Source organism: Perna viridis, chromosome 11, assembly GCF_037379345.1.
Source record: "Perna viridis isolate PV_CMFRI_1.1 ecotype Kerala chromosome 11, ASM3737934v1, whole genome shotgun sequence".
Classification (NCBI taxonomy): domain Eukaryota; kingdom Metazoa; phylum Mollusca; class Bivalvia; order Mytilida; family Mytilidae; genus Perna; species Perna viridis.
Genome location: NC_142455.1, coordinates 18359291 through 18375947, shown reverse-complemented (window position 1 = coordinate 18375947; position 16657 = coordinate 18359291). Strand labels below are relative to the sequence as shown.

Below are 16657 nucleotides of genomic sequence, written 5' to 3'. Positions count from 1 at the left end.
GATCATTTACTGAAAAACATAAAATACCATATACAGCAGATGCTGTTAAGATTACCGCTCATAAAAAGAAAATTTATAATTTCAAAATCAAAATCTTCTCGTTTGTCATATATTTTTGTACTACGATGATTACTATCGTCGACTTTAAGGTACAGGTCGCGCATCAATCTGTGTCAGATATCTCCATAATTTTAAATTCTGGTGGATAAATAAATCGAATCCATTCTATTGAAACAAATACCGAAACAGCAAAGTATAACAATATGTAATCAAGTAGTATAAGGACAGTCTCGGAGAGTAGTAGCTTTTCCAGTAGCAACTATTATAATTTGTAGCCTATAAAAATAGTTCGATTTAAGTAAAATGAATTTTTTATACTTTCTGCTTGAAAAAAGTGAGTATACATATTATTATCGTAATGTTCGTCCTACGTTCGCCTGTCTGTCTGTTCCTAGTTATAATAATCTGCGCAACTCATCTGAAATCGATAATGGAACTTTACCATGGGGACACCTGCAAATCCGCAACTACTCTTAAATTGCTTAATTGAAATCTATGAAGCATTCACATACTTTTAAGAATATGATGCAATTGTGCATGTCTTATTTTGTTTTTCCATCTGACTAATGGGGTTTCTCTGTGGTTTCTATGGTGGGGGCTGGGGTACATGTTTCGACAAGTTTGCTTTGTAAACAGTATGTCTAGTTAAGTTGATCAGCAGACAGCCCACATACAGAGATCCAACTTTCTTTAATGGACTTTCTCTCGGTGAGAAAATATGTGTAAAATCGTGAATCACAGATTAGGCAAGACGTATCTTTGATTCTGTAATTGTCATTTAACCAATAAATGAATTTTAGGGTACAGTTTATACGTAGTTATATGTTGGTTACTTTCAAATTTAATGCATTAGCACACTTTTACTTGACGCAAGCTCGGTAGAAAACTAGTCATTGTTTTATTCATGTTTATTTCATAAAATACAAGTACGGTCGAATGTGAAGATATAGGTTTCAATATAATACGTGTCGCACGAACGCTTATTCATTTAAGTACTTACACTGCACATAATTAAAGTAAGTGTGAAAAGTGCAAAACTAATTAGCCTCTGACAAAACAATTCTGACATTTAACTTGAGTTATACATGGACTATATTATTGGATTTTTATCAGGATATGTATGTTGACAAAAGAAATTTCCTCCAATTGCGCAATCAAATTAAGTGATAAGACTATTGTTATACAGATAGATTCGTCATAATCAAATGTTAAATATATATTTCGTGACAAAGAGAGATAAATCGAAATTTTAGAAACCACTTATTGACATTAGGATACAATTGTTATGTCAAGTAATGTCACATTATGTCATTTTATGTTTGTTGTCCGATTTCTCAAACAAGAATTAAAGGAAAAATATAATCACTTCAAAATTTATTTGATGTGGTTATTAGTAAAATATATATTTATTCTTGATTAATATTCGTCATTCTACAAACATGCATCTGGAGAAGAATAAACACGTTTTGTCATGTACAATGCCTTTATTCCTTTAATTACAATATACACTGGAATAAATTGTTATTTATGAATAATTTTAAATAGGGAAATACATAAAAAGACTCATTACCTTTTTAGTGCTGTTAAGATCAAATTTCCCTTTTCTGTGAAATTTTAGCAGATTATTTGTTCATTGTTTGATAAATGTTGAGTATCCACAAGATTGTTCATTCCCGCAAAGGTATGTGTCACTCCAAACACTAACTTTTAAAAACGTAGACTGTAGTGGCTACGATTTTTTTCTAATATCATGTACTATTGTCATATCCTTTTTAAACAATTGATCCAAATAAAAAAATGTCATAATAAAACAAATGATAGCAAAGTGTAGATATCTATCTTTTACCAGTTCAAGAACGGGTGAAACAAGCAAACAGGCCAGCAACGAATAAATATTGCGATTTTAATGTGGGCGATAGCTATTTTTTGTTTAAGAGCAGTTTGTATATGTAGAACTCACAAACGTGTACTGTGCCACAATCATGTTCGATTTGACAGACGTGTCCAAGAATACATCATACAATGACAAGCTTGTTTTGTGGCTTCCATAAACGTAGACTTCTTTGTCGTATTCATTAAGCTTCATAAGAACAATGTGAGATTTTCAAACGTGCGGAGACGTGTAGTGTTTTCGACGATTGCGCAAAAGCAGTGCCGCGTGCTATGAACATTACTTACATTGTTTGTGAAAAGGCTAAAATATGTCCGCTAATAACCAGTCCTGCATTTGTAATGCAAACACCAACCAACTAACAAACATACAAAAAATCAAACTCTTTATTTCTGATTATCAATAAAGCATTCACAAGTACAAAGGCCGCAGGTCACTGAATCAAATTTTTATGAAGAAAAAACCTAGGACTACAAACTCTAGTGCCAGGGCATTTACAATTCTGACGAGTCAGGCATGCATAACAAACAAAATGTTATATATCAAATTGAAATACTCCGACACAAATCATTTTTATAAAAAAATATTTTCTATATTAGCTGTTTGTAATCGATGATGTTTGTGATTAAGAGATTTTTCTTTAAATATTTTAAAAATGTTTTTGTCTGTTGGTTGGTTGATTTATGCCCTTTCATTTCAGGACTGGAAAAAAATAAATTTGAACCAAGTCGTATTTTTTATCATTAAGAATAACAACAGTAAACATTTAAAGAGTAACCAAGGGAATAAAGGTTATAGCGGTAATCAAAAGCATGTAATCCAGGGACAAAGACCAGACATGGAAAACAGACATACACAACAAAGAACATTAAGTAACTAAAATCATACATACAAAGTAACAAAAGCAAATGAGCCACTCCACTAAAAACTGGAAGCATGAACTAGGTGCACCGGTAGGGTAAGCGTCCTCTGCTTTTCTAGAAACACCCGCCGAGTTGCTCATAAAAAGTCAAGTCCGGGGTAGACAAACGAGGAAAGGAAAACTATGAGCCGTTGAATAAATCAGTTTTCATGGTGCAGATGGATACACCATAACGACCCACGAGTTCATGATGACGATCATAACACTTCTGTAGTGATGACTTCAATCATTGCATTCTCTGTTATCTTATCTCGTTTTGGAAAACCTTGTTCAATCCTAACTTGTGAACGGCTTGTGTGAGACGATGCACTGGTTCTTGTTAACAGTGATTTTATCTATTCCATTTGTAGTTTGTACTAAAGTTCAAACCCAGGATGAAATGTTCGAACTGCTTGTTGCTCTGAAAGGAGAAGTTAGCATCCTCAGGAGTGAAATGAATAAGTTACAAGGGACAGTTGGTAAATATTTTTTTTTTACAAATTTATAAATCCGTTTAAAAAGCTTAAGGATAGAATAGCATATTAGCAAATATTCTTATCAATAACTGAAGATTATGTGTGCAAGTTCTATGAAATAGTTTACCTTCTAAAAACCACTTGTGTATTAGGGAATAAAATAATGTTCTGACTGAAAAAAGATCCGGTATGGAAAATGTTGTGCGATTTTCTATTGTGTTTCAGATGAACTCGCAGCTGAAAATAGGTACTTAAAGACGGAAGTTCAAGATCAGAAAGATAAAAGATCGACTCTAGGTTTGTAGCACATCTACAAAAACTCAAACGAACAGTTTACCAAATTTGATCTCATTGTCAATTGTTTGTCAGCAATGATAAATTTTATCTCCGTTAACATTTAAAAACTTTGAACGCGGTAACATTTAAAAACTTTGAACGCGGTTTAAAAATATTTAGTGTTTGCCATACTATTACATGTTTTAATAATGTCTACAAAAGGTCACATATAGCGAATATACTACAAATCTGATGCATTCATATTAAGTAGCTGTCTTTGTAAGAATCATGCAAAATTTGAAAAAAATGTGATACATCCCAAAAAAGGCTACATATTATTATTTTTGTAATTACGTTGTTTCATGGGTCTATACTATGAAATGTGTAATTATTCATTCAAATCTGCCTGCTCGTAGGAGATATTCCACATTGAAAATTCAGTAGATTCTATTGTATTTGAGTGCCATTTACAGAGTTATATCCTTTAATTTTGAAATCTACAGTGCATTCTATATAATTTTTAACTTCTAAGGGCACGGGTTATATGACAAACCACATGTTAATTTCTGTTTACTATGACAGTTCATACAAAATATCAAAAATAAAAATATGTAGGCTTTTTACCCATTAATCACATTTTGGATGATCCTTAGCTAGAGTACTACTTAAACAACAAAACAAGCAAAAGCAGAACCATACTTAATCCTTGAGTTCAAACCGTCACTCTGAAAATTATTAGCAGGTAAACATGTCCAAACATTGACTTACTTGATAGGATAAGGGTTACAACAAAATTACCAACACTAATTCGATCCGATCTAAATCCAAGTCAAGTCCAAAACAAATGTGGCAAAATAGATATTACACCACCAGAGCAGTTGGTACCGCCACGGTCTTGACTTGGTACAGGCATTAGGATGTTTGACAAGGGGTTAGGTTCACTAAGTACAAAAATTTTCTTCAATTGTTGTTTTTGATATTCACTTTCGTTGAAAGGGGGTATTTAGAGTTTAATCAAAACAATAAATATCAATGCTTGGGTAATTTTTAGTTTTATTTTCAAACAATGTTCGGACCAAACCCTTTAAACGACAGTTTCATTGGTGTCTAAACGTTAATAAACGCGTTATTACCTTGTACCTGATAGAAACATGCTGTTGCTAAATTCTGCAAAAAATAAAACATATATTACAAAACCATGTATGTTTTTTAGATCTTGTTGCTGAAACAAACAACAAAACAACTATCGCTTTCTATGTTACTAAGCAAGAATCCGGTTTGATAGGACTACACCAGACCATAGAGTTTGAAAACGTCCATGAAAACACTGGAAATGGATACGACAAACGACATGGGCATTTTACAGCACCTTTAACTGGCCTCTACTTTTTTGCAGCTACAATTTACTCAAATCCTAACGCAGATATTAAGTGCGAATTGGTGAAAAACGGAGTACATTTAAGTTCACTCTATGCACCGAGACCAGGATCCGCTTCATCAACAATGAATGTTGTTGTAAGATTGTCTGTAGGGGATGTGGTTTGGGTTAGGCACTCAAGCTCAGCTACTCAAAGCTTGAATGCTAATAATTATTCTGCTTTTACTGGATTTCTGATTTCGTAGACCCCAAATGCAAAGGGTGCAATGCAATACTAATATTTTAAGAAAATGAATAAAAGTTTGATTAGATATGACTTGTTTTAATACTAACAAAAATCAATGATCTCCAAATTTTATACCAATCTGAAGTGGTCACATGGAAAAAACGTATTTGACTGATAATAATAGGACATTGCAATAACTAACTTTATCACTATTTTGTTTAGAATCCCTTTGATCTTGCTATACGATAATTTTCAATCTTACGCCAGTCGAGTGAGAATGAAAATTATCGCTAGTTTCTATGTCCTCGCGTGACATACAAGCAACACCGTAGTAATATTTGACGACCAAAATAACCATCTGTTTGTTTACTACGTATGAAATAATGGCTCATTTGTGGCAATATTTTCTAGTCTACAATGGAAAATGATTAAATACAGTAATTTACCCGATTACATTGAATAAATCCCCAAATTGTTTAAAAAAAAATTTAAATGCGATCGTCATAGTTAACCGATTTAAAAAAAAATGTGTATTACAGCTGCACAACAAACGTGACGTCACGTAGCACGTCGCTGAAAAATATTCCCGAATGGAAATTTTGCAGTGCTTATAAAACCTACATATTTAGGTCAAGAAAACTGAAAATAAAAGAAAATTGATACATTTTAATTCATCAAAACAGCGATAAACAGATTAGTAAATTTTTTTTCAACTCGCGGGAGTTTTTCATGCTCATCTGGTTGAAAAAAAAATATTAAATAATCTAATAATCCCATATCATTTTCGATATTAATAGTTAATTTATTTGAGACCTCAATATTTAGGCAGGATGCAGCTAAGACTTAATGGTTGAATAAATTATATTGACCTGATGAGGAATACTCTGTGTCTTAGCGTCTTTATCAGAAACAGAAGAACACTCAGTAAACCCCAGGATAAAGCGAGATCTTCTATGCGTGCAGTAAACATCTAAATATCGGCTTGTTGATGCATGTCGATACTTTCACTTTCCCGTAAGAAGAAAACATTAGATCAGATAGAAAATTATAATAACCTGTGTAATGAAAGCGGAAATACATTTTCTAAAATTCTATACTTAGAAAATTTCACCATAACACACAAATTTATACAACACCATAGAAATTCTTTTCAACTAGATTAGTTAATTGAATTGAAAAAGAATGAAGTTCGCATATGAATGAGATAAATGAGTAAATTATTTCAATGAAATAGACATATTAACAATATAAAAAAAACAGAAACAATCGTACTTCGTTGTTGTTACCCCAACATAAAACGTGTTGCTGGCGACCGGACTGAAGTTGGTTTACAGTTCACTATTCATTATTCACTATTGAAATGTGAAAAGTAAACTACTTTACCGACGCTTCTGTCGGAACACAATATACATACATTATGTGAACAGAACATTAAGCAATTACATGTCGGAAATAGTAACGGTACGTTTGGTTGATGTAAACGTACACTATTGTGTTTCAAAACGTTAGAACTTGCATGGGTTTGTTACGATTTCATTATTACTTAACATTTGGTGCCGTGACCAGGATATCAGGAAACTGAAAGCCTTTAGAGCTGGTCATAAAAGTAAATAGACTTTTACGGAAAACGAAAGAAGAAAACTTAGATGAAGAAGAACGTTCAGGATTGTTAGAGACTTAAGTGCAAAAACAGTGAATTATAAGTGGTTTAAATGAAGAAAAATTCGCATTATTAGAGGAAAAGGACATCGAGGAAGAAATTCTACAAACAGATGAGTATAAATTTCATATTAAGTCAGACACTTACGCACAATATACTCAACTCCTTTGACTCAAAGTTTCTCACAGAATGAATCAAACTTACAATTCAATTCCCAGTCCAATTCTAACGAGAACACAAATCAGCACAGTTCAATTCCATCCATACTGCAAATGTATCCAGACCAACTGTTTAGCAATCAGTCATCACTTGTCTATCATTTACCCACATTCAGCGGAGATCCTCTTACATGGCAGACCTTTTGGGACTCGTATGATACTGCAGTTTACTTCAATACATCACTCACAAATGTGCAGAAATTTAGTTAGCTCAAAGCCCAACTTATTGGTGCCGCCGAAAGTACGATAGAAGGGTTACCTCTCACAAATACAGACTACATGGAGACTATTACAGAAACGCTTATGGCGACCCCACAAAATTACAAATGCTTTCATGCAGGCCTTGCTAGAATTGCCAGCACCATTCAATAATCTCGCCAGTCTAGGTGCGTATTATGACAAACAAGAAACGTACATCCGTGGTTTAGAATCACTAGGCCGTTCGGTAAACTCATACGGAGCATTACTCGTACCGACGATTTTGAACAAACATCCAGCCGTGATTACACAGAATTTAGTCAGAGATCACGGATCTGATGATTCGGAACTTTGCAATCTACGCCGAGGAATTTTGAAGGAGATCACGATTTTGGAATCAACACAACGCAGAGCCGTACCACTAGCTACACGTTACGCACTTCAACCGACCGCATCTTTATTAACTAGTGCAAGTAAGAAAGGTAAACAGATCACGCATGAAAAAGTCGACACACGCGAGACACAAAATAATAATATTCGCCAGAAGCCTTGCGTTGATTGTCAAAAATCGCATGACCTCGCCAGACGCCTAAATGTCACAGGATACGAATACCGTTTATCCGTGGTCAATGGAAAGAAACTCTGTTTCAACTATTTAGGGTCCCACCGTTCTGCTGAATGCAATTCAAGATTTCGTTGTAGGAAATTTAGCAAAAAACACCACACCAGTATATGCAAGGAGAATGCAAGTTCAAGTGACCAGAAAGAAAGGTCAGTCAATGTCGCTTTTATCAAAAATGATAATTTGCCTACTACCGTGGACCTACACTCGTCCACAGTAGAGCCTTGTACGAATGTACTACTGAAAACTGCCGATACACCTGTTTGGGGAATCCAGTGCATTGATAGCAGTATATTATTTGATAAGGGTCTTTCATTACCCAAAATTTAGCAACAAAGCTTGGCGCGGAAATCGTCGATATAGAAACTATTCACTTATCTGCATTCGGAAATACAGAAAACAAGCGAAACTTACAGAGAGCGTGTTTTTACGTACAGTCAATCAACGAAGCAAAAATCAGAATGGAAGTCTTAGCTTGGTTGTTACAACAATCGCCAGTCCATTTTCTAATTATATGACCAATGACATCAAGAACTTGAAATACTTACGAGGATTACGCCTAGCTCATGCAATAACCAATGATTCAACATTTGCCATATCACTGCTTATTTGCACTGATTATTACTGGTATTTGGTCTTCGTCGAGGACAATGTTATCAGGGGGATTGGACCAACAGCTGTCAAACCCAAATTTGGATACCTTTTATCAGGGCCAGTAGTGAATTTGACGAGACCAAATCGACCAAATAATGTCGGCATGTTCAACATATTGACAGCACACAAACCGGAGGAGTTCGACTTGGAGCGATTCTGGAAGTTAATATCATTAGGAGTGAATAGCAAAACACAGGATGATACGGATTCAAACTATTTAGCCAGTTATCAGAAATCGTCGATCGAGGAAACCGTTACGTAGCAAAACTTCCATGGAAACCTGACAATGATCAATCGCCGACAAATTTCTCTGTCGCAAAAAGTAGAACCGAAAATGTTATTAGACGACTATTGCAAGTATACGGAAAAATCATCAAGGACCAGAAAATAAGGGATTTGCAGAAAAGGTTGAAAATCCAGAAAACGGAACCAATCCAGTACACTGTATTCCTCACCACTCTGTAAAGAAAGACTCAATTACAACACCGATTAGGATGGTGTATGATCGTAGTTGTAGACAAACACGAAATTTTCAGAGCGAATGATTGTTTAATGAATAAACCACCAGAATTAAACGATTTGACCAAACTGTTCATCAGATTTAGATTAAATTCTGTTGCTTTAGTAACAGATATTCAAAAAGCATTCATACAAGTAAGTTTACATGAGCAGGACCGCGATGCAACAATAATTTGTATGGTTGTGTAACCCAGACGATCCGAAAAGTGAGTTGACCACTTACAAATTTAGATCTGAATTATTCGGAGCTACTTGTTCTCCACTGATTTTGAGTGCTTTCTTGTTGAAGCACCTACACAAGACACCCACAGAGACTGCAAAAATACTTGAGAACGATATTTATATTGACAACATACTACCAAGCGTAAAAGACGAAAAAGAAGCTGAACGTATTATAAAGAAGTCAAACAATTTAATGTTACAAGGAGGATTTAATCTTCGCTCGTGGACTTCAAATAGCCAGCATCTGAGAGAACTTGCAGACAAAGACAACGTACTGGATACCGACAAGGAGATAAAAATTCTAGGAATGCGATAGAACGTAAAAAAACGACGAACTTTCTTATGAGAGAAATCCCGAGAAAATCATCGACAATTTTCGACCCGCTTGGACTATTGAGCCCTGTTAGTATTAGAGCAAACGTTTTTATTCAAAATGTGTGTAAGGAGAGGTACGACTGGGACAAACCGCTACCTGACAACGTGCAACAAGAATGGATTGAACTAGCTAAAGACATAGAGGACGCTTCCGAACTGACTTTTCCAAGATATTATTCTGTTGACAACAAAAGCTCAAGATCGTTACCTGTATTTGTTGACGCAAGTATGAAAGCTTACGGTGCAGTAGATTATCTTCAAAACGATCACAACACTGCTTTAATAATGGCAAAAAAGAGAGTTGCTGCCGTGAAAGAACTTACATTATCTCCACTGGAGTTAATGGCTGCCGTAATTGGAGCCATACTAGTGCATCATCTTACAGACGCTCTTGATTCTAAAGAAATCACTTTGTTGTCAGACAGCCAGATCGTGTTACAGTGGCTCAAAACATCAAAACCGCTTAAACGCTTCATTTCAAATCGTATCGGGGAGATTAAGGAACTGACAGCCAATTACAACTGGAAATATTGTCCGACAAATTAGATCCTGCGGATTTACTCACACGTGACATTGGTGCAAAACAATTCATTGAAAGCTCGCTATGGAAGAATGGACCGAAGTGATTAACTACAAAAAGCATGTACTCAGAATTGAAATTAAATAAGGATACAAGTTTCGTTTATCGCTGGATGTAAGAAACGAAAGTACTGAACAACAAGGAATTTTTATGATCATGGATATCAACAAATTTTCGTTCTCCAAACAGGTTCTAAGAATCACAGAGTACGTACTACGTTTCATTAGCAATTGTAGATCACAACCCATAGTCGAGCACATGAACCGTGTTTTGCACAGGAAATAAAAAATTATGCGATATTATGGATTGGCTCTTGTCAGAAACAAATTACATAGACAAATATATGACATTGACACGAAAAAAGAAAGATGGCAAGATTTTACCGAGAATCCGTCAATTGAAGCTATTTTAGACGAAAACAAAATGTAACGATGTAAAGGAAGAATGGGAAATGCGCCAATAGCAAAGGCTACAAAATTTCCCATCTGACTACCCGCAAATGTACCTTTAACAACTTTGATAGTAAGAGAAGCACCAAAAAGTATTTTACATTCAGGAGTAAACAACACAATTTCGCATATACGTCAAAGATATTGGATTCCTTGCAATTGTGACATGTCGTAAAGTGAATGGAGCACCTTATTCAAAAACCGGACCCACCGCCTTTGCCTAATATGTGGTTGCAAGAACCATCACCATTTACTGTAACTGGCATCGAATTTACTGGAGCAATGAACATAAAAGGTTGAGCACGGAAGTATTAAAGAGCTTACATTTGTTTGGTTACCTGCGCATTAACAACAGGAGTACACTTGGAGGTTTTACCGGATTTATCGGAAGGTTCGTTCATGAAAGGATTTAGACGCTTTACAAGTCGTAAATCAACACCGGAAGTGATAATTACAGACAACGCAGTAACTTTTTTTGCAGTATCAAATGCAATTAAAGAACCCAAAATGTTCAAGGACAAATTGCTAATTTAGGCATTTAATGGAAATTCATTCCAAGCCGCGCTCTGTGGTACGGAACTTTTTTGGAACGATTGGAATTACAAAAACCGCATTAAGGAAAGTTTTAGGAAAATCTTTTGTTGATATGGAAACCCTGAATCCCTTTGTGGCAGAAGTTGACATGATCATGAACGATAAATCAATAACATACATATCGCCCGACATTAACGACCCTGAACCTTTAACGCCGTCACATAACTAGAACATATATAACAATAATCAACTGTAATATTAATACTCAAAATATTTCTTCAAGTTCTTGTAGTACATACAAATAAAGATGCATCACTGAAGATACTGGCTTCATCTATTGAGTCTCTATATAAATTTCAAGAAAACCTGTATAGTAAATATATTTTTTTTATTTTTGTGCAAGATTGTTGAAGTTGAAGTGTTGTACAATGATAGATGATCCCTTGGAGAAAATGTTTTATGTAACGGGGACTCTCATACCACTTGCTATGCATGGGGGATTTGATCATATAAAATAAAATTGAAATAAACAGAATTTCAAAATGTAACAAACTGCGAACTTCGTTTACTGATGATTTCGATAATTTAGTTTAAATGTCAATACTGACTTTCAAAATAAAACATTGATATATCAATTCAAAACTGTAGTAAGAGTAAATATATCGTCAAAACTCAACAAGGTTGCTTGATAATATACTAATAAATGAAAAATACGTTGCAGTTCGTTGTTAATCATTTAATTTTGGTGATATCGTTTTCGGCGCATTTTTCAGTAATTGCTGGATAAAATTTCTCACCACCAGTTTAAGCGTGGCCTGTAGCTAGCATATCAGTCCATTGAGATTAGCTACAAACCGAGCATTTCAAAACAAGGTAGGTATGGCTCCAAATCTGATAACAAACTGTGGTAAATGCAATTTGTCATTGTGAAAAAATCGAAAGAAATGCTGTTCTACATGTAAATATGAATACGGAATATTGCTCTCTCATTTCCTTATATCCGCATTTGTACACTATAGTATTCAAACAATGATAACATGTGTTTTTAAATGGTTTCTTTGGTAGTCTTTTGGTTGTGAGTTTCAAGCTGTGGTCCATGCTAAAATGATTGTTGCAAATGATGAACGTTAAAATAGAAAAGATAATGTTATCTCAGTTATTTTATCACCGTATCGCATTATCTTTTCTTTGTTACACTTTATGTCCAATCAACATCTGTTTTTTTAACAGTGACATTTCCCATCACATTTCTTGAACGTTCAAAAGTTTCTTCTTAAGATGAATTACATGGCAGTTATCTTATCCGCCTTTCAAAGAGAAGATAGTGCCCCTGGAAAAAGAAGTCAATAGTCTCAGAGGAGAAGTAGGTACTTTCAATTATTTACAAGAAAGAAACTACTAGATTCGCCGTGGTAAATTACTTAAAAAGTGATCAAGCAATATTCAAGACAGATTATGGTTTTTAGAAAATTATTTTCAACCAAATTCACGTGTATAATTTGGACTTTTTTTATATTTTTCAAATAAATGTCAGTTAATGTTTTGCTTGGTCCCTTTTGTGGAATGCCGGAATGTACTCGCCATATTGGTAGCAAAATCAAAAAGTCAGCGTCCTTACAATCGCCGAATTGCTGAATAAAGGTAAACAAGTATCTTTTACAATTTTAATATAAGCTCTATTGCTCTGCAATAAAAACAAATCCTAGTCTATACCAAAAACTATCTGCATGCAAATATATTCAAATTTTGTGTAAACTATATAATTTGTACCTATAGATTTTTAATCAATGGTCAACGCGTTAAATGCACTGTAAATTTCCATGCTTGAAAAGAAAAGTAACGCGTTAGTACTTTTTATGGAAGATGTACATAACTACCAATTATAGTGTATCTTTCGATATGCTGCACACTTGTTTAAAGGAGTATTCTCTCGTCAGCGGCCCAAACATTAAAAATACATATAATAAATATAAATAAAATAAAATATACGTAGTGTATGAAACTAGCTAACATAACCTAACGTAAACAATTATTGTTATAAGTGTATACGCCTTCTAATTTTACAAAAAAAAGGTCAAAGCGTTTTGTTTACTTTGCCGTGTATTTAATCCGTGTTTTTCACAGTTTTTTTTTATTTGACAAATTGTGTTGTCTTTTTCCTGTGTTTATGTATCATGCATTATCTCAAAATTTCAATTATGAATTTTAAAGCAAAAATAGACTAAAACGAAGCGTGCCTTTCTGGAAAGAAGTACACCATGATCATATATACTTTCAATATTTCATTATTTTTTTTTTGGTTTTTCCTGGATTCCTACTTTTCTGGGTCTTAGGATTTTTTTTGCTTGTGATTTGTTGTTTCTTTATGTTCTTTATTTTACTTTATGTTACTTTATATTCTTTGTTGTGTATGTCTGTTTCCGTGTCCGGTCTTCGTACCTGGATACCATCCTTTTGATTACCGCTATAACCTTGTTTTACTTGATTACTCTTCTACATGTGACTTGTTGTTTCGATGCTTGTAGACTGTACAATTCTTGTTCTGTCGCATGATACTCAAATGCATCTAGGAAAACTATTAAATTCATTATGATGCAAATAACAAGGTAAAGGCATTTCTAAAACTGAATTAGGATATGATGGCGTAACTATAGGTGTGTTTATTTGTTCACAATATGTTCTACGTTATCAAGACATGCACAAAATGGTAATGGCATATCTATAACATGTTACTACACATGTCACTTAATTGTATACCATGTTAAAGAAAACAAAACGTTCATTGGCAGTCAGTAAGATAAACTGAAAGCTACAAACTGTCCACTCTAAACCACGTTTATACATGCTGATTGATTGATTGATTATGGTTGAACACCCTATGGATTTCAGGACGAAAACGAATGACCAGTCGAACAGATTAGGATCTTAATTGTGCTAGCTCCAAAAACGGATAGTCCGCAGGTAGACAGGCCATCTCTATCGCGCACATTCTGACCCAGAGCTAACCAGGCGTCACATAATATTCTCAAATACCACGTGCTGGGTGAATAAGCAATACGTACCAATTAAAAAACCGTTGATGTGACTTGTCCGGGGATCTAATCAACTACCATCATTACTAGAAGCGAGCACATTACCCTGAGACCATGGGAGCGGTATATAAACACATGAAAGTCATTGAATGCTAAATATGAAGGAAATAGTCTGAGTCTTAATTTGGAAACACGACATTGTTATTTTCACGTTTCTAAAAAATTCATGAAAAAAAAGATTGAAGTATATATTTAAGAGTATTTTTAAATGTATAATATTCTTTTTGTGTGAAGTGTACACACATATGAGATCACAAAAAAATATGTTCATACGATTTTAAAACTGCATTTATACACACAAATTGATTGATTAATTATTGTTGAACATCTTATGGAATTTAGGACGAAAACGACCAGTCTATCAAATTATGCAATGCGCTAGTCCGACTCGCCGACTCGTATATTTATTGCTCTAGCTCACAAAAGCAATAGTCCGCAGGTAGGCATGCCATCACTCTCGGGCACATCCTGACCTCGAGCCAACTAGTCGTCACATTATCCACTCAAATGCCACGTGCTGAGCGAATAAGCATTGAGTAGCAACTAAAACGGCTTTTGTATGAATCAATTTGGGATAGAGCGAGTACGCTTCCCTTAGACCAAGAAAACGGTTAATAAACGCAGGGAAGTCATTTGAGGGAAATTGTCCGAATTTTGAAAAGAACAACATTGTAATTTGCACGTTTATAACAAATTATTTGAAGTCTAAAGTACATATTGAAAAGTATAATTGTAGTTCCTTTTGTGAGAGGTGAACATAGATATTAGATTACAAGAAAATATATGTTTCATACAATTAAAAAAGTAAACTTTCATGTTTGAAAGAGTAATGAAGGCAACAAAGATTCTAGCGGATATTTTTAGAAAACAAGTCTGGAACAACGACCAGTACAGGGAGAACAAACACACATAACAAAGAACATAAAATAACCAAAATAATACGTACAAAGAAAAAAGTACTCAAATATGGACTGCATTCCTAGAATCACCCGCCGAGTTGCTCATTTAAAAAGTTATTTGGGGTAGACGAAAGGAACAGAAAACTGTGACAGATTGAGCAAATAGATTTTCATGGTGCAGATTAATACATCGTAACGATCCAAGAATTCATGATGACGACCATAAGACTTCTGTAGTGAAGACTTGAATCTTGTAGCAACAAAATCCTGTTTCAGAAGCCTAATAGTAAGAAGAGTTGTGGTATGACAACTCCAAATGCAAGTTCTGAAGGAATGTTGCTACAGATGAAAGGAAAGTTAACAATACGGAATGGAAAGTCATCGTTTGTCGTATAGTTTACCTGTTCCATCGATCTCTAACTGCAGGTCAAGATATGTGGCTGACTTCACAGTGCATGTAGTATCCTTTATCTCAAGTTATTTTGTGTATTTTACTTCTTTAGCAATTTGGTGTGTTGTGATTTCATTCCTGACTTCTTTGAATGATATAGTTGCTCGAGTGCAGTGTTTTTCAATTCGTATGCTTTACCAGAAATACTGCCCATTTTATTATGTATAAGATAAGGCGGGGCAGTCTTTAAACAAGCTACCGAAATAGAAAAATTACAATAACAAAAAATTAGAAAAGAAAGGTTGTCATTCATTTATTTATAGGATCCTCATCATATCATATGTGATAACCCCTTTTTTCAACAGTTAACTGATGGATTTTCTGCTAGTTGCAAGACAACCCACGCTTTCAGAGGATTCAAAGTCACTATCGTTTAAAATGGTACTTGTTCATATGATGTCCCCCGTCTATACCTTTGTTAATTTGTAAATTTGGTTATTGATTACACTCTAATGATGCTTCCTAATGACACTTTCCAATTTTGATAGGGACAAATTGTAATACTATAACAATCTATATAGTGTAGGTTGTGTTTGTTCATCATCATTTTCAATACGTTAACATTGTAATATGATATTAACGGTTCCCATATCGACCTGTACAATGACAAAGTATAACATTGTATCTATTAAAAGAGAAAACACTCATTGAGAAATTTTATTATTGTTCAATTTCTCTGTGTTTAAAAGTCAGAAACTGTCTACTTTACGTGTTGCTCCTTTTTGGACGGTTCACTAGGTGACTTTTCTAAAAGAGAATCAAAGCTCAAAGATAGAAAGTTAAAATCATTCAAGTTTGATGAATAAAATATACTGTACATGTGTATTAATAATAATCAAGATAATAATCGAGCTTTATATATTTCTTTTTTGTTTCAGGAGGTGTTTGTTTATACCTTCCAAAGTTTCAAAGCAATTTTATATAAAAGAGCGCAAAGATACATCTACACGAATTATAGTCTTTTGTATTGTTCTCA

The 16657-nt window shown here is 34.3% G+C and overlaps 1 protein-coding gene and 1 long non-coding RNA gene across 2 annotated transcripts in view; one reads left to right on the top strand and one right to left on the bottom strand.

Annotated features, from left to right (window-relative positions):
- The window catches only part of LOC148603203 (uncharacterized), a 92946-nt gene that overhangs the window by 42047 nt on the left and 34242 nt on the right, over nucleotides 1-16657 (bottom strand). The window lies entirely within an intron of this gene.
- Nucleotides 3130-5293, top strand: LOC148603206 (complement C1q-like protein 4). The gene is made up of 3 exons (XM_088553464.1): nucleotides 3130-3331; nucleotides 3554-3625; nucleotides 4818-5293. The coding sequence occupies exons 1-3, from the start codon at nucleotides 3178-3180 to the stop codon at nucleotides 5225-5227; spliced, it is 636 nt and encodes a 211-aa protein (XP_088409590.1). The 5' UTR covers nucleotides 3130-3177; the 3' UTR covers nucleotides 5228-5293.

Coding starts and splice junctions, on each gene's coding strand:
- LOC148603206 (XM_088553464.1), top strand. CDS start 3,178: ATGCACTGGTTCTTGTTAACAGTGATTTTATCTATTCCATTTGTAGTT. Junction 3,332..3,553: donor TAAGTTACAAGGGACAGTTG/GTAAATATTTTT, acceptor ATTGTGTTTCAG/ATGAACTCGCAGCTGAAAAT. Junction 3,626..4,817: donor AGATAAAAGATCGACTCTAG/GTTTGTAGCACA, acceptor TATGTTTTTTAG/ATCTTGTTGCTGAAACAAAC.